Here is a 27764-nt window from a genome sequence, read left to right on the forward strand (position 1 = left end):
AACTGTAGAGACATTAGGATTTTTTGGAAACAGGCAAGATGAAAAATTAGCAGACGACTTCGGCGGGAATTGACCCACGGACCTCTGGAATACCGGCCCAGTGTGCAGAACCACTACACAATGAAGGCACGCTAGGAAGGCGGGAGAAATACCTTATATACTCCCCCTTTTAAAGGGTGACTGGGGTTTTGAGGGGGCCCAATCGCCAAATCTTGGGTGAGGAAAATTATCATCCAACACCCTTTTTAGTTCGGGCGCCACTATAGAAACATTAGGATTTCTTGGCAGCAGGCAAGATGAAAAATTAGCAAACGCCTTCGCCGGGAATTGAACCACGGAGCTCTGGAATACCCGCCCAGTGCGCAGAACAACTACACCATGAAGGCACGCTAGGAAGGCGGGAGAAATACCTTATAAAACGTGTTCCAGACGAAAACCATTCCATGGAAGACGATGCTTGAAGTGGTAAGTCTACGCCGTCCCGGATCTAGGGGCTGCCCGGATCTAGGGGCAAGTCGGGGTCTGTGTCTCGGGCGGCAAATTCAAGAGTGTCGCTGGATCATATTTGGAATGTTGTCAAATTTTGATACAGCATTAGTAGTTTTAAAGCCAGGTTTAAAACCTCCCTTAAGAGTACTTATAATTAATTACTCGGAAACATTTTAATGGGACAAACAGCTAAAAGTAAGCTAAATGCAGCCGAATACGACTCTAAATTTAAGATCAGAGAGAGGACAATAGAGGGAATCCAGGTGTCACTAACGAGGTCAGACGACCCTGTCCCTTTGCCAACCCAACATGTAATTTTATTACATGGTACTTCGTAAACGCCTTGGTCGTTGGTCCCTGTAACTGGAGCCTAGAGTCCCTCTGTTATCATCTCTCTTGGCGAGGATATTCAAATGAGAAATAGAACGATAGCATAGAGGGTCTTGCTTTCATACTGACGCCTCTTGCGAAATAAATGGAGAAGCATTGTAAATTGTAACTCTTTCCTAACACCCAATACAAATTAACCTTGGACCAATGAAATAATTCAGAGTAATGTACGTCGAGAATATACAACAGGAATGAAGTAAGGCATTTTGGATTTTTACAGCCAGTCGACAACAAAGGTTTTAAAAATGGATTTATTATTTTTATAGTTTTAAAGTTTGTAAATATTATGTTAATTTTATTAACAGTTAAATTTTGAGTTAAACTTCCTTTCCTATCGATTCTTACTTCAACTTACGACTTCCGGCCAGAACGTAGTTTTAGAATCCCGTTTGAATAATAATGAGGAAGAGCGGTATATAACCGCGAAGTTCTACAGTCTTAAGCCTCGTTTCCACTACTGCGTACGAACGCGTTGCGTCAATTGAGGACACGCCTACGGCATCCGTACAAGCGTTTCCACTGCCTCATATCTGTAGAAAATTTTCATTTTCCGCCGCTAGGTGTCACTGTAATATTTTGGCGCCAAACAAGCAGTTCGCGAGTTACGACGCTGAACATCTGAATTTTTCCCGCTTAAGCAAGTATTGTTTGTTTTGGATTTGATATGGATCCTGACGTAAAACGCAGAAAAGTTTTGTTTACTAAATTCCATGTTATTGGAAATTTTTATTTCTGCTTATGAACTGCGAAAGTAAAGTACGCTAGCAATCTTTAGATAAGTAAGGTTATAATGCATATTATGAACATCACTAATACCATAGAAGCTGAAGTAAATTAAAAAAAAAATTGCGTTTCTAGAAGCCTTAAATATTAATGAAATAATATATATATTATTAAAACTAAAATGTACTGTTAGTGAAAAAATAAAAAATAAATAAAATAAAAAAGTTAAATGAATTAAAAAATAGTTGGTACTTTAAAAATACAGAGCAACTGTAAAGAAAGGTTCACAATATTTACAAAAAAATTGCTATGCTTGTATACCGCTGACTTCAGGGTCATAGCTGGATAATTTATTAGAAATCGCGTTTGTTTTAAAATGCACTATGGGCAGTTATATATTTTATGCATAATTCATAAAATATTATTTTTAATTTAAACATTTTTAATTCATGTCTCTTTTTATAGAAGAAGTTATAAAAATAAGACTTTTCTCTTTATATATACACACATTAGGTAAAGAAAATGGAAATATTTAATTAATTAATTATTGCGCTTCTGCTGGAGAGGACTGAATTTAAAAGGAATTATTATAGCAATTTTTTGTTAAAAAAATGTTTAGGGCATTAATACTGTCTCATTTTAATTAGAATAAAAGTTTAGAGTCGTAAATATCCCAAGTCTGAGCACATGTATATACATTCACATAAAAGTGAAACGAATATATATATATATATCTACAGGGTTTCAAAATAAATTAAATTTAAATAATTCTCTTGCGCCATTGCTGCAAGGTGTATTGAGAAATACGGCAAAGCACACTAGGGCTATCTACCTAAGGGGACTCTCTAAAGGAAACTGGCTCGTATACACGTTACACATGGGGAAAACCCCGAAAACGCCCATGCAGCCGGCCCGTTCATGGGATTCGAACCTCGGACCGAACTACCACTGTTCAGCGATTTTACCGCTCGGCCGCTGGTGGGCCCATTGCTGCAAGGAATGAAATTTGAATTTAACAAACATTTTCTATTCGTAAAAAGCAAATTTAAAGTTAATTAAATTTAAATGAAATTTAATGCAAACAAATAAATGATTAATTATTGCTGCGAACTAATATACAATATCATTTAAATTCTGAGAGCATTTGTAAATCAAGTGCAAGTATCAAAATCCATGAATAAATATATAATTCCAAAAATTTATTTATCCTATTATTCACTTAGGCATTTTATAAATTTTTTAGGATTAAATCTATCCTATTATTCATTTATGCATTTTTATAATTTTTTTAGGATTAATAATGTATCCTATTATTCACTTATGCATTTTTATAATTTTTTGAGATTAACAATCTATCCCATTATTCACTTATGCATTTTTATAAATTTTTTAGGATTAATAAATTTTTGGATTTATGGATTTTGATACTTGCACTTGATTTACAAATGCTCTCAGAATTTAAATGATATTGTAGATTAGTTCGCAGCAATAATTAATCATTTATTTATTTGCATTAAATTTCATTTAAATTTAATTAACTTTAAATTTGCTTTTTACGAATAGAGAATGTTTGTTAAATTCAAATATATATGTACAGGGTGTGCTTTAAATTAGTATTATATAATTTTCAAACTTTTTTGCGGGGGGAAATTTAAATAAATAAGAGCATAAATAAAACAATATATTTAACGCATATAATAATAGAAATAAATTATAAAACACGAATATAGATCAAATTGGAAAAAAATGCTGAGAAAGTTGCAGACAGGGTGCAAAAAGCGTATAGGATTCGAACTCACGACCCCCAAAAGTAAACATTAGTAATCATCAGCTTTACCATCAGCTATCATACGTCGGTTTGTTTAGGAAGAACAACTGTTTGGAACAATTTTTCTACTTTGTCACAACAGCCAATCACCACAGATAGCTTTGCGGTTAACGCAGGGAAAACTGGTTCCGCATTACAAACAGGCTGATAGCATTCGAAGCTGATAGCTGATTGGTTGAAAACGAACAACCTGCAATTTTTTGGAAAGGAAGGAAAAAGTCGCGCGTCTTTCTTTCAATAGTAAACCAGGCAGAAAAGTTGTCCGAAACAGTTGTTCGTGTGAAACAAACGCCGTGTGATATGGGCCTAAGCTAGCATCACACGGGAATCATACGCATATTTTGGCTTATATACATCATCAAGTAAATAAATTCTTAAAACTAAATTTTTTGGTCCTATTTCGGTGTGTTATCGTCTGAAAAATTCACCAGAGTTTGTTCTTCAGCTTCTAGTACATTTTTTACAAAAAACCTTATCTTTTAAAGTGGCGTTCCGATTGAAGTTAAACGGGTTGCTAAAAATATATTTCATGTGCTTACAAATATTTGTTAGCCAAAAAGATATATTTATAAAGGGAAATACAAATTTAACATACTCTTTAATGCAGTGGAATATTTAAAAGGCTATCAAATTTAATTTATAATTAACGTTTTAGTTTTTAACCTGTTTCAAAAGAAAAAAAAAACAAATCTTTTAATCATATCTAATTTGCTATAGCAGTTTGATATAGTCAGACATTCATTTTCATTAAAGGTAAATGAGTATGCAGATCTAGGAAATAATTGTCAGGACAAATTTTGCTACTTCATGGACTTGGAATTATAATTTTTGTCGCCGATTTTCTTGAACTGAATTTTTGGCCGCCTGATTTTATCTGCGAACAAGTACTGTAGTTGCAGTTATCTTATTTTTCTTATCTCTTTTTAACTAAATTCAGCTGATTGCTGTCTTTTTCAGTACGCAAATTTCTCGCTATAATGTTAATTCAACTATAATGTATTTTTTAGCAAAAACATTCCTTCCCTAAGCCAGCGTTCATTGCTACTTCTGCCGCCATTAATTGTTGGTGACAACACCTGATTGCTCCTTTTTTACCACGTGACCACAACGCATCCGCAGACATACGGATAGAAGTTGAACATTGTTGAACTCTATCCGTATGAGAAAAATGAAAGCTTCCATAGACGCAATGTAAACCTGTTTCGCCTCTTCGCCGCTGTACCTAAGAGCCACGGCTATGCAGTGAAACACCAGCGCAGGGTGGAATTTAAACAGCGCAGTTTGAGGAGATAGTAAATTTTTTACTTTGAAATAACTCAAGTTTTATTTTCATACATTTCTGGAGTTTTATGAGCAAAAGGATGTTAGTTGGAATTTTGGGCGAATTATAAAAATCCTGTCCAATTTTTACTTTCAATTTAAACAGCGAGCCATACGAAGACGAAATTCAAATGAAATAAATTTCTTAATTCTTTTCTTCTGTAAACTTAAAAAGGGGGGAAAACACATGCCATACAAAACGTAATAAATTTTTATGAATCCATAGTTAAAATTTTACAGTGAAATTTTAAAAGCAAAATTTGCAATAACTAACTGAAACAGAAAAAATAATTAAAGACAATTAAAGGCACCCCTAAATAAATTGAAAACACTGAAATGCATTATAATTATCCGACAACAACTTTAAAAAAAATTACCGTACAAACTTTTAGACAATTATTTGGAATGACCATTGTGAAAACCAAGAGCAAAGTTTTCACCCAATAGCCAAAACCAGTTCACTTACAGCATTACATTTAAAAAGTCTTTAAGAGACTTTCACATAACTAAAACCAAGTACCTCTGAGTACAACAACAAAGAACCTTCTTGAACAACGTGGTAAAAGATTGCTAATATGGCCGACGGCATGCTGCTTTGTTGCCTCCTGATGTTATTTCGCACATGCGCAGAGAGGTACGGAGGGTGGATAGCTTTGGGATGGTCTGCTCCTTTAAAATAAGCTTCAGGGATATACATAATGTGTCTCTTCGGTCTGACGGAGCCACATTTGACTCGGGGAACCTTTACTTCTTTTCCTTAGAGATTCTTTGAGATCCGTATGTCATCCGTCACCGCACATCGACCGGATTGCAGATGTCAATCAAAGTGAATTAGCTAGCTGATTGGAGAAACGCATAGACACCGCAACGCATACGCAGCAGTGGAAACGAGCCTTTAGTGAGAGAGATACCAGATATTCTGGCTGCACGCGTCCGCCTTTTTAGGCTACTCTCTCGTAAGTTATTATTACGCTCGGCCGTACTTTAGGCCCTTGACAGCTTCGCAGTCAGTTGGCGTTAAGGGGCCAAATCTGTTAGAATTTTTATAGCTTCGGCTATATCTTTTTAGTTAAGGTTAGTTTAGTTTAAATCTTAGTCTTAATTGTCGGCTTTATTGTACAACTCCAAGACGGAGTTTTGTTAATCTTTAATTGGAATAATAAAGGATTATTTTCCCCTTCTATCTTGTTGTTTCCTGTCACACGAACTCAAGCGATTATTCGCTTATAAGTTCTTAAGATTCTTCACTTCTAACAGTAACTTAGAATTACACATCGGGGAATCCTACAATTTTTTTTTAGTTTGGAGGGTTTTTTTTTTGTTATCTCATTTTCTTTTAATATAGTATTAATTCAGTATTCCTCATCATATTTAGCGAGATGCAACCATTTAGTTAGCGCGCGCGTCCGCGACGCGGCCCTAAGACTGTTGAGTATAATTACGTCAATTTCTAGCTTTTCTTACTAAGGCGAGTTATACTGCATATTATTTAGGGTAAAGTAAATCATGCGAGCGTCTAAAAAAACTATCAGGGGCCGAATATAGAAAAAGAGCAAAAGATACAACCTAACAGAGAAAACAAACTGCAGCTAAAATGAAAAAATCGCTTCACGGAAAAGACGAACCGTCAGACCCTGCCGCAACTTTCGATGGTGCCGAGATTCTAAAGGATATTTATATTTCTTGCAGTTTGCATGACCAAGATGAAAAATCATCAGCTAACATCCTCAAACAGATTATATTTCAGCGACTGAGAGAACAACCTTTTTCATCGACCTCAAACGAACATCTAGAGGACATGAAATTAGGATATCTCATTGAGTAGGCAACAGAAAAAAAAACTTAAAAAAAAATTGAATTGTCAGACCCGGATAGTTGGCCAATTACAGAAAAAATGAACGATAAGCAAAGATCTTTCTTAAGCAGTCAAGCTGTATTATTAGCCGAAAAACATCCAGAAAACGTAGACCTTAGGCCCACTGTACGTGATGGAAGATATTTGACATTTTCATTATGGCACAGAACATTAGCAAATAATGAAAAGATTAAAAGGTCTTAGATTATATATTCTAAAACTAAAAATGCAATTTTTGTATAGCTTGTGAGATTTATAAGAAACATGCTACTGCCGCTACATTAGCATTGTGTACTACAGAATTCATTAATTGGAAAAAACACTTCAGAAAGGTTAGCACGAAGCATCTCAAATCCACAGAGAGTGCACGATTAAGTGGAAATTCGACTACAACAAATAACTAAATCGTGTCAAGGCATTGATCATGACATTAAGCGACTAATTCACACAGAGAAAGAAAAATGCAGAGAGATCCTAAAGGTAGTTATGGATGCTGTATGGTATCTTTCAACAAACTGTCTTTCTTTCTGTGGGTCTGATGAAACTCCTAGCAGTCTACTAAAGTGTCCTCGTCCTAGTTAAGGCATTTTTTCGAATTTAATGGCTCTGCTAGCCAAACATAACTCAACTCTTAAGTACCAATTAAAACACTTAAAAAAGGGACAAATATAATTCAAAATTAAATTACTGATATAATGGCGAAAACAGTTCGCAATAGCATTTTAAATGATATTAAAGAAGCCAAATATTATGCAATAATGTTCCTTTGCATTCCAGATGTATCGCATACAGAACAAATGAGTCAGGTGATTCAACACGTAAAAAATATGTGGTGATCTGTATGATAAAGGAGAGCTTTATTGATTTCATAGAAGTTGGTAGAAAGACAGAAGAATGTATTTCTCAATGGATTGTGGAAAAACTGACACTTGATGGTTTGGATAATGGACAATGTCGTGGTCAATTTGACCATAACGAATCTAATATGGCCGGTACTTATAAAGGAGAACAAGCCAGGATTACAGAAATGAATAAGCTTTCCGAATATCTGCGATACTTGGCTTACTCTTTGAATCTTCGGTGTGCATCCTGCCTCATCTTGACCCGAAGCAGTTAACTTATTTGGAATTATCCAGAAGCTATTTAGCTTTTTTGTCGGGTCCACTATTCAATGGGATATTACGAAAGGATATACAAAAACCAACTTAGAAGGAAGCAGCCAGACGCGATGGCCGGGAAATATGTGGCTGTGAAAGCCCTTCTAACAAATTTACAAAAAGTAGTAAAATCCGTGAGAGAAATTAATTATCTTTCTCTTAGTGCGGCATCAAAGTAGGAAGCTGGATATCTGTTACATGTTGTAAAAAATTTTTAATTTATTATCAACCTGAATATTTGGCCTAATATTCTTCGAGAAATCAATCGAATAAATATTGAAATTCAAAAGGAAGATATTCTAGCTCGTTCCGTCACATTAATGGAAGGTCGGACCAAAACTTTGCAAAAAATGAGAGAAATTCTCATGGAATATTGGATAGAAGAATCTGAAGCGCAGCCGAAAAAATTGAGGTTGAACACTTTCTGACATAGAAACGAATTCTAAAGCGCAAAAAGCAATGTGATGAATTGTGCGAGGACGTATCACGAACACTTCATCCTGTTCAGCTATTTTCTAATGCACTGAAAATTGTATTTGATCGAAATTTTATCAGAAATTAAAACGAGTTTAAACAGCGCTACTACACTAAATTCATATTTCTCATTTTTCAATAGTCATGAAATATTGAACATTTCAACTGAAGAATTGCAAAAGAATGGAGCAGATCTTGCACGAAAATATGAGCGAGGTCTTTATATTCATTTGAGTTCTGCCAGGAAATTGGCGTAAAGAATAAGCCCCAATGTTATTCGCCGACATAAAAAAAGTTAGAGCTTTTTACCTCTTGCAAATGATCTACACCTATGATTTTCAGGATGCGAATTTATTGTCTGTTTCCAACTACATCCGCGAGCTGTGAGCGAAGTTTCAGCAAATTTAAACTTATTAAAAACTATCTGCGATCATCGGTATGAGCCAGGAGCCTTTATCAAGTCTCGCAATTCTTGCAATCGAATTTTAAACAGAACATCAAGTTAATTAGGACGATACCATAGATTTATTTGCAGAGCAAAAGGGTCGCAGAGTACAATTTTAATCCCGTAATATTTTAAGAGCATTAGGTGAGAACTTAAAATTATTAATGAAACAAGAATTATGGAAAAGAAGTACAAATACTAACCTTTTCCTTTCAGCAGTAGCCCGTATTGTTGCTATGTATAGCTAATGAAAGTTAGCTATTACGTAATTAATCAGCTCATCTATCGTCTTAACTTATGAAATCTGTTGTTTGTAAGTAAAGATTGATTATTTTTATTACGAATGCATATTTGATTGAACGTTAAGTATGTTATTGAAAAAAAAGGCTTTTAATTGTTCATTGCATTAGTGATTTGTAACATGTATATATTCATTTAAGCTATAATTAGTACTGTGCCATTTCTATTTTTCGTGCTATTCTTAACTTCTTTAGCATTTAGCACTGAATTACTTTCCATTAGTATGACTAGTTATTGTTGCAAATATTGAAAAAACTGCATATTTCAGAGAAAATATAAATTTGATTATTACAGTGAAAAAATAATCTTTTGTGTGAATATATAATTATTTATTACGTTATCGGGCTGTGTGATAGTACAGTTCGATAGTAGATTCGAGACAGGATGATAGTAGAGTTCTTGAGTAGCCTACATAAAGGCGTTAGAGTGAAATGGAACTTTAAAGTGCCAGGTTAAAGTTGCTGTTAATTTAAAGAAATTGGTAAGTTAATTATTTAATCCACTTCATTCGTGATTTGTAACTTATATACATTTGTTTAAGATATTAATTACGCTGAACTGTTTTAGTATTTAGTAGTGAAGCATTTTCCATTAGTCTGGCTAGTTATTGTTGCAAATATTGCAAAATTGCGTATTTCAGAGAAAATGTAAATTTGATTATTACAGTACGAAAATAGTCTTTTGTGTGAATATGTAAATATTTATTATCTTATCGGGCTTTGTGAGGATGATAGTAGAGGACGATAATTGGCTTATATTTGTTTAAATGTAACTTTTTATTATTTAGTAATCTGCGATTCCCATTTTTGTACTGTGCTGAACTATTTTAGTATTTATTACTGAATCGTTTTCTATTAGTATCATTTATTAGTCTGAGTAGGTATTGTTGAAAATATTGAAAAATAATCTCTATTTCAGAGAAAATGTAAATTAGATTATTTCAGTGCACTTGAGAAGCAACTGCATTAGGATTCACACAGGTTTTTAATTATGTAACTTTTGGTATGTATGTCGGGACACTAGCGGCTGAGAGGTAAAGTCTGAACACTGGTAGTTCTGTTATGTATATTTCTTTTATAACAAAAATGGCACTTAAAGAATTTATTACTATAAAATGGATTTTACATTTTATCTCGATCCCTATCTATTTCTAGGTTTATTTAAATAATTAAAATTTGTTAGAGAAATATAAAGGAAGATGGGTGAGGGGGGCAGTTTTAAGTTTTTTCCCCGTCTAGGAAAAAAGCTAAATCCGGCGCTGAGTGTACGAGCTCTCGTAGAGACGGAAACATTGAAAAAGTGGCAGTGATATTATCCAGAAAAAGCAACAATGAATGCTGATACAGATAAGGATATTCTAGTAAAAACAGTATTGCGAAAAATCCATCATATGTGTTCAGAATATGGCGAGGCTGGCTAATGTTTTCTAACACATAATAATGCCCAGCCTCATTTGGCTCTTGTCATGCAATAATATATAGTCTGTAGTTGTAGCCCTCATTCATCCATTGTACTCACCTATCTTGCTTCAGTAGAATTTTTTCTGCTCCTGGACGTAAAATGAGCTTTAAAAGAAGAAAGAATTTTGTTTACTCCAGACAGTTAAAAAACCATGGGATGAGAGTTCTCCATGCGATACCAAAAAACGGACGTTGACCGCAGTTTTCAAGAACTGTAAAGTCATTGATTGTACAGTCAGTGTTGAACTGTACTGTCAGTGCATTGCAAGCAATTAAAATAATTTCAAAGGTCTATAAAACGTTTTACGATTTCGATTAGAATCTTTTGTTTACGAACGCATTCACCAAACGTTATTGTCTTAGCTACCTAGCTTGTACCAACTTATGTTCAGACATGTGCAATTTCTTTTCGATAAAAACTCAGTATAATTTTGGAGAATATACTATCAAATGCTTTACCAATCGAATCATATTTGCTTCTCTAACTACATGTAGGAAAAGGCTGACATATGAATTTATACAAAACTATTGAATTTCAAATAGTATAGGAAACTGCAGGTTTACATATTATTGTGTTTTTTCATTTGAAAGCAAGTGAAATATTTAAATACTGTTAATAATTAAGGCAGCTTTCATCTTCGCAAAACACAGAAGGCATTTCGCATTACCTATGAGATTTGATAAAGAGTATCTAATGACTTTTTAATCTGCATTAATAACTTCAAAAGCTCTTAAATTTTAATTTATATTTTCCATTATTTTATTTAGGTGTTATTCTCATGTTGGTAAAACGGGAGGTGCACAGCCACTTTCTCTTGGCAGGGGATGTCATTTTATGGCCACGGTCTCACATGAGCTCATCCATGCACTCGGATTCTATCATGAACAGAACAGATCTGACCGAGATGATTACATTGATATTCACTGGGAAAACATCAAAGAAGGTGAGTGGAGTAAATTTTAAAAATGCGGTTTCTTCTATATCAGTCGCAAATGTCTTCTGAGATTTTAGTGCAATCTGTTTGGCATGTGCTTCGAATGAGATACGTTATACAACGATATGCTATTTAGCAGTCGAAGTTTGAAAAGCAGCTTGAAATTGTCATATGTTATTGCAGTGTTACCGTGTGGGCTAAACACCAAGCAATTGCGTACCGTTAAAATTAAGGAACTTCCTTTATATTGAGAAAATGCTATTTTTTTGGAAAACGGAGTTATAGACAAATGAAGGTACTCAAAAGTTGACAATCTAAATGGGATATAAAAGAGAACTAAGGTTACTGGGAAATTTAACTTAAAATCTACAACTGCCTAGATTAAAAAATAAGTTCCAGGTGAAAAATGTGTTGAAATTATTCTAAAAAAGTAAAAAGAGCAGAAATATCAAAGATACTACACACATTTCAATGTGGAAATATTCCTCATTTCTGAAATAATCAAAATTAGTAATAAGTTTGAAAAATCAACGTGTTTTTGAGGTATATTTTAAAGAAAAAGCGCTAAATGCGTTTTCAACTTTAAAAACATCACCGTCTTCAGCAGCGTATACAGAAACTACTGGGGAACATAGCTATTTGTTGTTTTTAGAATTATCTTTTTTTCTGGATTATACGAGGATGGATAAAAAATGGTTACAAGGATAATAAAAATTATTTATTAGAAATAGACAGAAAATGAATAAGGGGATTAAGAGGCATACTTCCCTCTCATTTTCCACATAATCACAAAATCCATTTAAACATTTATCTGACCGCAAGACCAACTTGCTTAACTCGGCTTTGTAGAAATCCCTGTCCATTGAGTCCCTGCCCATTGAGGCATTTCTAAGTGGCTGTTTTCCCATCACTGTCTGAAGAGATAAATATTCCTTCAACTTCAGAAAAAAGAAAATAGTTACTGGGCTGCATAGGTGATGACTTCAGATTTAACCACTTAAACTTTTACAGCAATTCTTGAGTTTAGCAAGCATTATGGGACAATTGCGCATTTATAAACATGAACGCTGATTTGCATTTGGATGCGTATGTATTTGTTCGAAACCTCAAAGTATTTGAGATTTTTTCAAACATTGCTAATCAATATTATAACTGTTTTCCACATACCTGCAAAATGTTTGTGACGTTACAATTATCTCAAGGAGTACTTTTAGGTTAGTAAAGGTAGATTTTTTAAAAATATATAATAGTTTTTTACGTATTTTAAGAGATTAAATTATTAAGTTAGGACTGCTAAGTTTTGGCATCATAAGTAAGTTGCAGCAATAGATCCATTACTGTATCACATTTCTTAAAATACAGATGGAATGAACGCCTCCCCTTCTTCAAATTCTTCCACTTAATTAAGCATGACATTTGACATTGCCCATTAAAACGGAAAGATGATCTGGAAAAATATTTTTGTGTTTAAAATTTCCAACCAGTGTTCTTATAAGGTATTTTCTCTCTCCTTCCAGCATGCCTTCGTGGTATAACTGTAGCACACTAGGCGCTTATTCGAGAAGTCCAGATTCGAGTCCCGGCGAAAGCATTGCACGTTTTTATGTTTTCTGCTTCAAAATAACCTTATGACTCTACAGTGTAATCCAAAATTTAATTTTCCCTCCTAAATTATCGCATAAAATAACCAAATTAGGTTTTTATGTTATTTCTGAGAAGCATAAATATTCATTAAGCATGACTCAAACACATAATTTAAGTGAAGGGTAAGAGTATCGGTTAATTGGTGAAATCAAGAGCGTGGGAAAACACAAATGGAGGTCATCCATGATTCGAATATCCTTCCTTATATAATAATAAGTGGGATATCAAGAACCTGAAGCTACATTTTAAGAAGCAAATTAAATGGACAGCTTGCTAAGCACAGCTAAGATTAAAAGAACCAGTACAGAAAACTGCACCCGAAGACAATTTTCTGTTATTTTCGAGTTGAAGAAGCCATGAAACGATTACAAGAGAATTGGTTTTAGGCTTTCAGGCTGCCTAAGAGACTCCTAGCAGCCATTTTGCCGCTGCACGAGGGCTTCATGAGATTAGAGTTTATGCGACAAAATTAATGGCCTGTGTCCTAATAACTTCATATTTCAAAAGGATCCGTTTAAAATAATGTAGTATATTCAATGGAATCAAGATAAATGAAAGTGTATACTGTTCACTAACAAGTCCAGACCAGTGATTTTAGATGTAAATTGAGCTGAAAGGAGCGAGAAACACGAAGTATACTTTCCCTTGTTCCTAAAGTTTTCATTTCTACGGATGTAATTTCATGGTTGGGGTGGAATCATCAAATGCCCACACTGAGCTGTATATCGTTAATGAAGTTGCTGTAACCGGTCACAGATATGTGGGCGAGGATTTAGAATCCCATGTAAGGCTGTTTAGAGGTGATGTTCGTTCGGATTTTGTGTTAAAAGATAACAGTATTCGTTCGCGTCGAGCAGCTGTGGCATGAGAATGTTTAGAAACAGAATTTATTTCTCTAAGGATTGGTCAGCGTATTCACCAGATTTGAATCTGATCTAGGAAATATGAGATGATTTAATTCGTCGAACTGCTGTGCTCCAGACGCTTTCCCTGGTTCTCTAAGATCTGAAAAGTGCACTTTCAAAAGAGTGACTTGCGGTTCCATGTAATTTGATCAAGAGTTGGGAAAATCATATGCTTTCAAAATTATTAAGTTTCTCGTACAGTCAGGGGTAATCATAATCCATATTAAAGAAAGACTTGTGGCGGAACAGAAATGATAATGTTTTCCTCATTTTTTAATTTTTTTATAGATTTGATTTTTTTTTTCAATATTTTGAGATATAACGTAATTTGCGTTAAGATGGTAATTTGGCAAATATATGTATTTATGTAAAATAGTGCTTTGTAAAAAGTGTTTTCCACCATTTTTCAATTAGTAACCGTGTAAATTTACTTTTAATAACATTTTTTAATTTTGGCGCGCAGTGTATATCGCCAACTGCATGAAAATGAAATGGAGAATGGTTTTTCGCAAGCAAATGGATGACGAAATTAGTTTTCCTAGAATTAAAGAAAATGGACAAAACACTAAGAATTCCATATTGCTAACGTGATAAAAATATTTTCACATTTATTTATGCTAAAGAGGAAATAACTATATTTTAATAACATCAAGATTTATGATAATTTAGTCGTTTCTGTCAATTGATATTGCGAAAGTACTCAAAAGGAAAAATTTGTCAGCTTTATGATTGTGATCGAAACAAAGTTTTCGAGTTAATGTACATATTAGTTTGAACAAATTAGTTTGTGTATCAAAATCCAAAACAGCCTCTAAATAATCTTGAATTTTCTGCTTTCACAATTCACTATTATTTAAAAAATAAAAACACAGCATATCTTTTACAGAAATCAATGTTCTTGACCAACAAGAATTCTAATTCTTTCAGCTTCTGTAAGAACTCAGCTATACCATTAACTCAAATTAAAATTCAAAGATGTTTAATGGTTTAATGAAAATAATGGTTCTTCTTATGGCCATAAATAGTACTGCTGTAAGTATAATGATTTTAATATACGTAAAATAATGTTATTGGGTATGGAGCCTAAAAATTATCCCAGACTCTGTTATTGTGTATATTTAAAATTATTTAGGATATGCTTATGTTTTCACTTAATTTTTATATTGCAATGTGATATGTACTGATATTCAGCATTACATGGGCACTGTTGTATTAGAAATTATTTTTGATATTGCACTGGATATCATTATTTATCGAAGTCAGTATATTAGAGACAGCTATTAATTTTATGCTTATGCAATCTAGGAATGGAAGACCAGTTCATGAAATTGAAGCCTCATCAGAATCAACTGCTGACACACTTTGATTATGATTCTATTATGCTGTATGGGTCTTATACCTTTTCTAAAGATCGTAAGAATAAACTCATGACCATGACGGGTAAAGGCAACAAGTACCTACAAGAAGTGATCCACAAGTACTACGTTAGCAAGAGTGATTTCTTGAGGATAAATATGTTATATAACTGCACAGGACATTTAAAGAAAATGTTGTAAAATTATTGCTTGAATTTTAATTTGCGTGTTGTGTTCGGTTTTCAAAATTAAATTCTAATAGTAATAAAGTCTGACAGTTTTTGTTCATGCAAAATCTTATCAGTTACATCAAAATACATAACTCGAAAATAGCTTGATGTAACTGCAAAATTACAATAAGTAATAAAACGTAAGTAAAAAAATTATCACAGATAAGAAAAAAATAAACAAATTTGAACATTAATAGTTCTAAAAGGTGAAATGATCTCGATAAATAAGCATGGAAGAATATAATTAAATACCGACATCTTTATCAATTCATATATTCATAAACACATTGTCGGACATAAGAAATAACAAATCTGATATAAAATATATAAAGAAAATCATTAAACCTGACGATTTCAGTTAATGATTTTGCTATACATATTTAATACTCGAAAGCCCGGCGGTCATACGAAATGATCGCTGTTCTAGATATTATAAACTGTAATTAAAATGATTTCTGCAAAGGTGTCTTCTAATTCTTCAGGGCTGAATTACCCAGGGCAGGCGGCGAGGACGCCCCTTTGCTTACTGCCCCACGGGATTTCCCCCTTCTACTTACTTAATTGCTTAAAGTAGAGTGCAATGAAGGATACCACTGGTGGTACATTTCTTAAGAGGCACCGATAGCTCAATAAATAAAGATGATTTAAATAATAAAATGTTAATTTACTTGTCAAAGATCTCTTTGTACACAGCATTTCTTGTGTAGATCTTTCCATCATTTTTAAGCTCGCCTTGCAGAGGACCATCAATTATTTTTTATTTTACGTCCGTTTTTTCACGAACTCTTGAACAGGCAACATATAGTTGACCGTGTCCAAATGCAGGCTCAGGTAAAAAAATTGCCAACACGCTTAAAGATGCTCATTCAGAGCTTTTAAGTAGCAGTTTATGACAGAGAAGTCAGAAGAACGCTCATCCAACCAGGCAGTAGCTAACCGGAACCTGTGAGAGGTGTAGTTATCTTCCTGGGATACTCCATTTCCGCGTGAATGACAGGACAACATAAATGGATGGAAATGATCGCCCAGCAACTCTACTTACCGAATCATATTGAGAGAGGTTGGTGCTAGTACCAAAGATCCCAGACACTGCCAAGAGAAAACACCCCAGATCATGATTAAGCCCCCAGGGCCTTGTACAATTCCAATCTGCCATACACAAGATTCATGGGTTCTTGAGTCGGTCGCCATATTCTCAGCCTTCTATCGGTATTAATTAGTCGGAATCGAGACTTATCAATCCATTCTACTCGTTTCCAGTAGGCTAGAGTCTATTCTCTTTGTTCTTTTGCCCAGGCAAGAAGTGCAGCTCAATAACATGCATTTAGCAAAGGTACTCTCGTGGATCTTCGGCTTCCAGAGCCATATGGTGGCTTTGGAAGCCGAAACGAGCGTTGCACGATCCTTTTATTGACTATACGACTGTCGCCCTGATTCACCTGGGTGGTAATTTGAGCTAATGTTTGTCTTCGTTGACTACGTACAATACGACTGAGCCGTCTCACACCACGCTCGTTCTAGGTTAATTGTCCTTTGCAAATTTGCCCGATCGCTAGTTCTTTTTTTCACCATTCATGTATTCTAGGTATACTCTTGACACTGCTGATCTTGAAAATTCTAGCCCACTGAGGATTTTGGAAATTGAATGGTCCATGCGTCGAGTGTCTGCTATGTGTCTGAGACCGAAGCTGTCTAAATCAGAAGTTTTACCCATACCGGTAATAGAAAAGACGGATTAACAACAACCATAGTAATAGCCACATATGCAGTTACCACAACGCCCTCACGTGCGTATAAATGCAGTGCGTATTTTAAATAATACATCAAGTCCCAAATCCTTGTTTTATTTTTATTCTTAGAAAAATTATAATTATCAAACTATTCATTGTTTCGTTTCCAGCATCTTTTCCAGAAGTGCAGGAACTAAAGAAAAGATGATTGTCTCAAAGAGAAACATAAACTTTAATTTGAATAAAATATTTACTTCATATTTTATTATTATGCTGTGTTGTTGCTGTTGCTATGACGAATCTCACATGTCTGACTAATCAGACAAGCCGACGAATTTTATCGTGGCAAAGTGTACAAGAATGAATCAGTCGTTGTTGGGCACCATATAGGTGACATTACGACTTTGCCTACTAGTTCCACCTTTGAGTGAGATCTTCAGGGCTTTGTCCGAGGGTCTCCCACCCCTCTTATCCTACGACCAAACCACACCACAGGACTTTCGGGTGGCCATATATTTAGAGTGCCCCCATGCCGAAAAGAGATTATACATTTACAACATCCATGCGTTCTCCGAAGTTCGAATTTGGGCTCTTCGGTACGGTCACTAATCACTACTTTTTTTTATAATTAATACTATTCGATTTTCATTATTAAGTAACATTTTATCATAATTACTAAATAATAGCAGTCAAATAATGTAATTATTAAATAATATCGTTACACAAATAAAATCATGATAATCAAAGTATACCCAATCAAAATAATATTATACAATTAAATAACATGATAAACTAATATTATGATATTTTGATTAAGTTAATTGTTAGGTTAATTATATTATTTTAATATGAATAAACAAATATTTTCAAAGCTGATGAGACTGAAATACGAAAATCAGTTGCACTCAATACGTCAATCTCAATATAAATGTTTGGAAAGAGCTATTTAGACATTTGTCACCTTAATGTTTCTTGATTAGATCTGTCTTGTAGACGATAAACTAATTCCATACCTGAAAAGAAGAAAAAGTAATCAAAAAAAAAAGTACGTTGTACCAAAAAACATTCATTCAAACTGAACGTTCTGGACGAAAGAGGAAACATTCTGGCTTCTTTTTCAAGAATACAAATTAGTTTACTTTGCAAGTGATTGCAGTAAATTCAATAGCCTCATTCTACAGCATATTTTTCTTGCTTTTATTTGAAATGAAGATATGTTTTATTAAACATTTTCGACTCTTCGACATTGCAACGGTAAAACAGAAAGATTCACGTATAACAAGATCTAATTATTTTCTATAAACTGAACTGCAAACCGAAATACCCAACGCTTTAGCGAAAATAAAACTTCTCTCCTTAATAAATAAACAACTACCACGTGCGAATTTTAAGAGACGTCATAAATCACGCCATTCGGAAACATTTATTTGCCCTTTTGTTTATATAATCAAAAACACGTGTATGTGAGTCATGCTTCTCTCATTTTGAAGAGAAGGTCTAATGTACATGTATCTGAAACCATATGGATATACAGTGTCATCTTGTGGCAGAAATTATAGTTCTTAAAACGTTCCAGGACACTGGCACTAATACGTGACAGTCGGGGATGAACGGGAAAATGCTCTGGCACGCCTGCGTGTCGACCGGGAAGTGAGTGTGTTCGTTGCTGACACGTAGGCGTGACAGTCGGCGCGAAGGGGAAGCCAAAAATACCAGTAGAATCTGTGGATTAACATTTAAGTTACAGATTAATGGCCGTTAATACTGGGGTTGATCCAAGTTATTAGAGACATTTCTCACAGGTGACATTGTTCCACTGTTTTAAATAAACCAGTTTTTATTCAGCTGAAATGTCTGAGTTCACTTACAATGCTACTAGCCGATACGGGGAACCGACTCCATTATATCATATAAACCCTGGTATGAACGGCGCTTTAAACTCGTTATTTCCCCAAACAACTGCCAGATGTGCAGGTTATGGCACTTAGTCAATGCACAGAGTGCTCTCTCGCTGTAGAATTCAAATTTTGTATGTACTTACGTCTGAGTGTGCCAAATTTCATTTTTCACTGATAAATTAAGGCATTGAGTTAGCACAAAAAAAAAAAAAAAAAAAAAAAAAAAAAAAAAAAAAAAAACTGACATGGAATGACGAAATTTTAATGATATATGGATAAAAAAGTATCTGTTTACAAGTGAGAATTATAAAACAATTTGATTAGTTTGCCAAGAGATAATTATAGTAGTCAAATATCTATTCTTTGAATACAGCAGAACAGAAAAGAACAAAACACCGGAGAAGATCCTTGTCCTCGCGTTAACCTTACGAGGATGATTAACTCCAAGGCTATGGCTTACTCGGTGGCGTTCTTTTCTGTTCTGTTCTGCTGTATTCAAAAGATACAACATAATAGAAAGTTTTGCACACAGCATTGGAAATAAGAATCAGTTTCATCAAACCAACTGCAAAATATTGCACAAAACTTTTGTTCACAAAACAAAGCATCGACAAAGCAGTCACGAAAGCTAGCTATGCTGTTGCCCATGATGCTGCAAAGTTGCGCAAACCGTTTGCTGAAGCAGAGTTTGTTAACGTTTTCGTAAATGAAAAACACGAAAAATAAATACTGATCACAAATTACTAATTAAGGAGTATATTCGGTGCTAAGGATTGCTCTAGCCCCTTCGAGCCGAGTAGCGAAAACGCGCGCTTATCGCTGAGGCCGGCAGTGTCTTACGCGAGCGTCTCTCCAGGGCCGGGGCTTTTCTGCTACTAAGCCTAAATCCATGAAATTTCCGAAGTATCAACGCATTGTTTAATAATGCTCTATAGAGTATTTAAACGGCTTATGCTTTATAGATATTTATATATATATACTTTAATTACCTTATTTCTTGTTTAAATGCATATTTTACACATTTTATTTTAATTACTCACCATTTTATGAATTTTAACATTATACCTCTGAAAACTAAATATATTACTTAAAATTCTCTTTTCGTATGAAAAATTTGAAAACAGGGATCTACACACAGTCCTACGTTACATTCCTTGCACTCGTAATAACTCATTTGCCGTTTTGGAGGATTTTTCCGGGAATGTGAACAAACGAAGCATCGTCGTCTCATTTTCTTATCAGTCTCTTCTGAACAAAGTTTTGGAAAATGTCTTTCAGTTAATCTTTCAGAATCAATATCAGAATTTCAGAATCAATATTTGAAATATTTTGCATCATTTCTGCTATTTCATGCTCTGTTAAACATTTTCAACGCTTCGACATTGCAACGGTAAAAACAAAGAATTCACGTCTAACAAGATCTAATTATTTTCTAAAAACTGAACTGCAAACCGAAATACCCAACGCTTTAGAGCAAATAAAACTTCTCTACTTACAGTAAACAACTACCACGTGCGAATAAAGTGCGATTTAAAGAGACGTCATAAATCACGCCATTAGGAAACATTTACTTCCCCGTTTGTTTATATAATCAAAAACAGTGTATGTGAGACATGCTTCTCTCATTTCGAGTAGAAGGTTTAATGTACATGTATCTGAAACCATATGGACATACAGTGCCATCTTGTGGCAGAAATTATAGTTTGAAAAACGTTCCAAAGTACTGGCACAAATACGTGACAGTCGGTAGAGAACGGAACAATCCTCTGGCACGCCTGCGTGTCGGCCGGTAGGTAAGTGTGTTCGTTGCTGGCACGTATCAAGGCCAACTAGATATCTACAGGCCTGCTCCAATCTGATGATCACATGATCTGACGTCATAATCTTAGTCCTTCAATTTTGTAAGTTGACATTGCTTCGCCGTAGGACTAGTGCTAGTGAGATAATTCTTTACATGTGTTTTTTCTTCTGAAAAATTTTGTATTTTACCGGAAAGTAAAATATTATATTGTGAATTCGAATTTATAAGAAAAAGTGTGTTTTAGAATGCCAAGAAAGTGTAGTGTACCTAAATGCCGATCAAATTACGATAGCAGTAATGAACATGTGTCGACTTTCAAATTTCCTTCGTATCCTGTACTCTCTCAGAAATGGATAAAAAATATTAATCGCAAAGATTTTGTAGCTGGCAAACACAGTAGTGTATGCATTAAGCATTTTGAAGAAAAAATTTGTCGTTCGAGAAGATAAAGCTGTTCGTGATGATGGAACGGCATTAGTAATGGTTTTGCAAGAAAAATAGATCTTCCCTCTTCATGGATATTCATAACCAAAGGTAAGATCTTTTGGCTATCGAAATTAGAATTTTTAAACTGTTCAAAAGTGCTTGTGTCTTTAAAAATATTGGACGATTTAAATGTAAGAGTTTTTTTCAATGAAAATGAAATTCCCATTAAAAAGTTCAAATGGATATTTGGAGAAGAAAAACTATGTGATAAATGGTTTAAACTTGAGACAGTGATTAGCCATTTGGATGGTTTTTCTGCTTCTGATATTCATGATGAATGCAATTTAAGTTTAGATAAAATATCAGAACTACTGTTGAACTGTGCAGAAACAGAAAATAATCCACATTCTGAGAAATTTAAGTTTTTGTATGAACAGATTCAATTAATGCAAATGAAACAGCATTCATATAGTGCAGAATTCTTTGCCTGGTCTTGTTATATATTTTATTGTAATCCAAACAGCTACAATATTATACGTAACAGTAAGTATTTTATATTGCCTCATCCGTCATACTTTAGGAAGTTATCTTTGAAAATTGGCCGAGCAGATTCTGGATTACAAACAAGTCACTGGATGTATTTGAAAAAAAAAAAAAAAAAAAATGTGAAATTTTAAATGATTCTGAAAAAATTGTCAATTTATTATTAGATGTGATATATATAAAACCACAAGTTTCGTATAAAAGTGGTCGTGTTTTAGGTTTTTCGGATAATTCGCAGATGGAGGCCACAACTCTCTAATTTATGATAAGCTATATTAGCAAAAAACAGAGATATTGTAGCAATGTTTCCCGTAAAAAACGTATCATCACATCAATTATTAATATTTACAAAACAAGTAATTGACCATGTACAGTCTTGTGGCTATCGAATTATAACTCTAATATAAGACAATAATAGAATTAACAGAAATATGTTCAAAATGCTTTGTGGTGGTGCATTAAAATCCTCATTTATAAACCCTACCATGCATAATCTTCCTATATTTACATTATTTGATACAGTTCATTGGTAAAAGTTTACAACTGGGTGCCCCTAGTTTATTGGCGATTCTTTCTTGACGCCAAGATCGGCGCCAGGAAGTCACAATTTCAAGATGGACGCTACACAAAACCAAAATAAGAAGTCGAAGAATTGCATAAGATCTGTGTCCATGTACACATCGATCTGTTTTTACTTAAAAAAAACATCCTAGAATTGCACAAACTAGGCATTGCGCCTTAAATATGTCCATGTACACATCAATCTATTTTCATTTAAATAAAATCGGGAAGCTAAAACAAATTTAAAACTATTGTGGTAACCAGAAGTGAGGTTTCATCGCCAAAATTTTTAAAAAAATGTCGCCAATCGAAGGGGCACCCAATTCTACACTAAAGCCAGTTCATTTATCGAAATCTATACGAAACAACTAGTTCAATCAGAACGATTCAAACCAAACATTTTTTATACCGTCATTTGAAAACTCAAATATTGTTTACAATTCCAGTGTTCTACATTTAAAAAATTGTATAAAATAGAAAAAAAACGATATTAAAATGGCTCCAACTTTATCAAGGAAAGTTTTATTTCCGTCTTCTATAGAGGAACAGAATGTAAGTACTGCTATTAAACTTTTTGATGAAAAGACTTTAGCTGCTCTGCAAATTGAATCGCAGAATAATAGAACTCGGTATGGAAAAGATGTCTTAAGAACTAAACATTTTATTGATGTAATTTTAAAGTGGTAGAAAATTGTGAATGTTAAATACTCTAAAAAGGCCTTACAGTTTCGAGATGTATTTATGCAGCCTATAAGGACAACAGAAGATAAAAGCTTAGAATGTTTATCACAGTTTTGTTCGTGGCTTATATCATGGAACGATTTTTGCCCAACAACAAAAAATTGTAAGTCACAAATTGGGGAAACTGTCAAAAGAAGCCCAAGTTGCTCTTCTCCATACAACAGCAACATTGAATGAACTTTCAAAGTATTTGTTAAAAGAATTTAAATTACCTTTTATTCCTTCAGGAAAATTTCAGACAGATAACCTTGAGGGACGTTTTGGTCAATTTCAACAAATGAGTGGCTGTAATTATAATGTATCCTTACAGCAGATTATAGAGTCGGAAAGAAAACTAAAATTAATTAGTTTGCTTAAAATGCAATTTCTGAGAAAGGTTCATTTATTTTACAACATTTTTCTTGTAATGATATTGAAGATTTTAATGATGATCAACTTATTGATAAGGAATTTGGTGATGTTTTGCATCAATCTAACGATGTTAATGTTACAGAAAAAGATACAATGTGTCTAATTTACATTTCTGGATATGTTTGTAGATCTGTATTGAAGCATATAAATTGTAATCTCTCCAGGAAAAAATTAATTCTTGACAAAGAAATGATAGTTGAATATTGGGAAGATTTTGCGTACTTAGCTGCTATTGATCGAGGTGGTTTATTTTGGCCAACAGAATTCGTGCTTTTCATTAATACCTCTGCATTTAAAATATTTTCAATCCTAATATCTGAAATGTATGAGAAATTATATATTTCATCAAAAAATCAACATTCTATATTAATAAGTCTAATCTCAGAGAAAGTTGAAAACAGGATTATTTGGAATGATAGTATTTGTGAATGTGGCAAATCATTGCATGATTTGTTGAAAAGTTGTGCCACATGTATTTCCAATATATTGCAGAATATTTACTGTAAGGTTAAAAATAACAATTTAAAGGAAACCAATGACCAAAAAAGAAAAATGGGTAAATTAAATTATTCTGGAATTTAGGTGAATTTTTTATGTAATTTTAAAGTTAAATAATTAGTATTTGCAAACTGTGCATAACTGAGCCATAGAAACTTGCTGCTGCCTACTAGTGGCTGAGTGGTAAAGTAGCTGAAAACTGATAGTTTGGTCTGGAGTTCCAATCTCGGCGAACGGGCTGGCTGATAATTACCTTATACGGGCAAATAGAATTGATAATTACCTTATATGATGAAATAGAATCAAAAGTTAATTAAGTTTGAAAATATTGACAAGTGTGATAGAAGCTGATGAACCAACAAAAAGGAAGATGTTAATTTTAAAAGTGAAATAAAAACTTGGGAAATATGGGATGATAATGCGATAGCAAGAAATCTAATGAATTAGACTGTGACAGCTCCATAAGCGTTAAAATATGTGAATGAACAGAATACAAAGAAATGATGGGAGAAATTAAAAAATGAAATAGCAGCAAGAACAGAAGATATTCATATCAAATGTAGAAAGAATTAGCTCAACTGAAAATGAGTCAAAACGAATCTGTAGATGCTTACATGAATACAGCTGTAATTCTGAAAAGTAAAAGCATTCAAGTTGGGATGAAATAAGAGATAAAAAATTAATTTACCTCATACTAGAAGGACGTTAATGTTGATTGTTGTTAAAATTATCAAAAGTAATAAAGAGAAAAATATAGCTTCAATTATACAAGCTTTAAGATAAACAAATTGTAGATCATGATTTAAAAGCAATTTTTACCAAAACTAAAGCAGAAGAAAAGACGAGCGAGAACAATAAAAAAAGATTATGTAGTATGATGTATGAAATGATAGAAGAACTAAGTTCCATGGAGGCTCATGAAGTCAGGAAATTAGTTGAAAGATCTATCAATAAGAAAATTACGATGTTTACGAAAACTACAAAATAAGATTTTTGATGTAAAAACTGCATATTTAAATGGATACTTGAATAAACCAATTTATATGGAACAACCACCTGGATTTAAATCAGATTGGATAAAAAAAAAACAACAAAGTAGTAGTTCAAGGCACATTAATCGAAATCCTTTGCCGTAAGCCAAATCAACTAGCTAAATCATGTTTATTTTTGTAGACCTCAAATCAGGGGCTACAATGATAAGCCTGTTTTGGCATTCATATTTCAAAAATTTGAATGGCAAACTTTTTGTTGATGTGAATTAATGATGTTTAACTTAATAATTAATATCTTATAACATTGTAATGATATGCTGGATTTTTCATTGCTTAATACTGCATGCATCTTTTACTATTTGTCTATTATTAAATAAATTTACAGTGTATATTTAATCAGATGTTCTTTCATAAGAATTTTTTATAGCATGATATGGTGCTCATTGGGGTAGATTGCATAGTTATGATCTCACTTTGTTTTCAGGGAATTTTATAATATATTTTTGGATATGCTACAAGATTTCTCGTATAATGTTCATGCTTTAAAACATCTTTAAAATAAAACTTTTTTTGTCATATATTTCCCAAAATGTTTACTTGTATGTTTATAATTAAAAAGTACCTTAAGATATTGGATTAAATGTTGAAATGTTTTTATGAGAAAGAAAAAAAATGGCTTTTGCTTCAATAGAATTGCATGTAAAATCATAAATGTAAATCAAAATTTTATTTAAATTAATATGTTTATGAATTTTGTTATGAAATATCACATATCTTTTTAATATTTAAGCAGTATAAATCAATCTAATTAATTTAAGCAATACAAATTAATGTAGTAGTATGTGGTGTATAAAGAGTTTAAATATTTTTAAAAGAATGTCTAAATTAATTGAATACTAAGCATCTGTAAACTATATCCATTTTGGTATATAGAATGATATAGATGATATATTGTAATATCAGTGAGTCGTAGAAACTTATTCAAGTTTATGAAGTTTATTTTTGTGGACCTCGCATCAGAGTCTGCAATAATAATGTTCCATTATTAATATTTAAAAAATTCAAATGACAACTTATTGCAGACGTGAAATGATAATTTCAACTGGCTAATGAGTATCTTATACTATCGTAATGACTCGCAGGATTTTTCATTGCTTAATATTGTGTATTTTTAATGAGATGTATTAAGAGTGTATTTTTAATAAGATTTTCTTTCATAAGAATTTTTAGGAGCATAATATGATGCTCATTGGGATTTATTGCATAGTTATGATCTTGCTTTTTTTAAGAGAACTTGAAATATATTTTTGAATATTCTGTGTAATGTTTTTGCTATAAAACATCTTTAGAATGAATCTTTTTTTCAATATGTAGACTAAACTTCAGATATACTTTTAATATATTAATGTATTAATAAGATTTATGTATTTCACTTAATGTCCACATGTGTATTTATTATTAAAAAGCATCTTAGGATCTCTGATTGAATCTTGAAAAATCTTTATGGGAATAAAGAAAAGAAAGAGTTCATTTTGCTTCAATATCATTGCACCAAAAACAATTATAAAGCAATATTATATTAGAATTAATGAATTGATATTAATTTTATTATGAAATGCTATATGTGTTTATTTAGTATTCAAGCAGTATAAATCAGTCTTCATAATTTAAGCAATTTAAAATCATCTGAGAGCTTTAACATATTTTTTCTTTCTATTACAAAATGAAAACATCTCATGTTTAGTTCATTACATATGTTATATTTTCATTGCTATTATCATCCGTATAATTTTTATAAATAATTTTTGTGTCCATTTTATTTCCGTATAAAAGTTCAGATATGTTTCAGTTTAATTTAAATCAGCTCTGCTAAATTTACAATATCACTCAAGTCTTATTTTTATTTTCTGTTTAATAAATCGGTATTTAGTATTTAAACATCATTACGATATAACATAGTACGTTATTATTCCTAAAATTCGAAATATTAGTTGTAAAAATTAATTTGACTTGACTTTTGTGTTGGAAATAAAACGCTGCGCACTACATAAATGAAACAGTCGGCTGCGTCTACCGTGGGAACGATCGCCTTCGATTGTGACGTCACAAATCGGTGGAGCAGGCCTGTAGATATCTAGTTGGCCTTGCACGTATACGTGACAGTCGGCGCGAAGGGACTAGTGAGTTAGAATCTAATTTGGATAAAATTTCCCGTCTCGCGTTAAGTATATGTGATTTAATAATTGCTTCAACAACACAGTGTTTATAATAAAAATTAAAATGTATGCAAGCTATAAATTTATAAAACAATTTGATTAATCAAAGATGCTTTTTTTTTTTTTTTTTTCCGCTTCATCTTCTTTGAAATTCTCGTGTACAATTTATATTTCATCAGTTGGTGTGAATTCAAGGCCGTCGTTACTGCGTGTTCACCGTTTGGGGCTTATTTAAAGTAAAAAAATATGAAATTAAGTAAACAAAATGCTGCTTTAGAAATTGTAATTAAAAAAAAACTTTCACTAGGGAGGGATGTTCGCCTTCCCCCGTCACGTCCTTGAAAACAGCAGGGGCACTGAAAAAGATCGTCCACGAGCACCATCGCATCTTTCAACGGCCTTGGCCACACGTTGTATTAAAAAGACCTTTTTTAAGC

The 27764-nt window shown here is 33.1% G+C and overlaps 1 protein-coding gene across 1 annotated transcript in view; it reads left to right on the forward strand.

Moving 5' to 3' along the window:
* Positions 1 to 15552, forward strand: part of LOC118192953 (astacin-like metalloprotease toxin 5) — a 32056-nt gene extending 16504 nt beyond the window's left edge. Inside the window, exons 5-6 of the mRNA XM_035363973.2 lie at positions 11210 to 11385; positions 15231 to 15552. Of these exons, the coding sequence (XP_035219864.2) occupies positions 11210 to 11385; positions 15231 to 15481 (427 nt within the window). The 3' untranslated portion in view covers positions 15482 to 15552. The remainder of the gene's footprint in view (positions 1 to 11209; positions 11386 to 15230) is intronic.
* Positions 15553 to 27764: the final 12212 nt, after the last annotated feature.

This window comes from Stegodyphus dumicola, chromosome 8 (genome assembly GCF_044657685.1).
Source record: "Stegodyphus dumicola isolate Sdum_Otavi_A_Nest chromosome 8, ASM4465768v1".
Lineage (NCBI taxonomy): Eukaryota > Metazoa > Arthropoda > Arachnida > Araneae > Eresidae > Stegodyphus > Stegodyphus dumicola.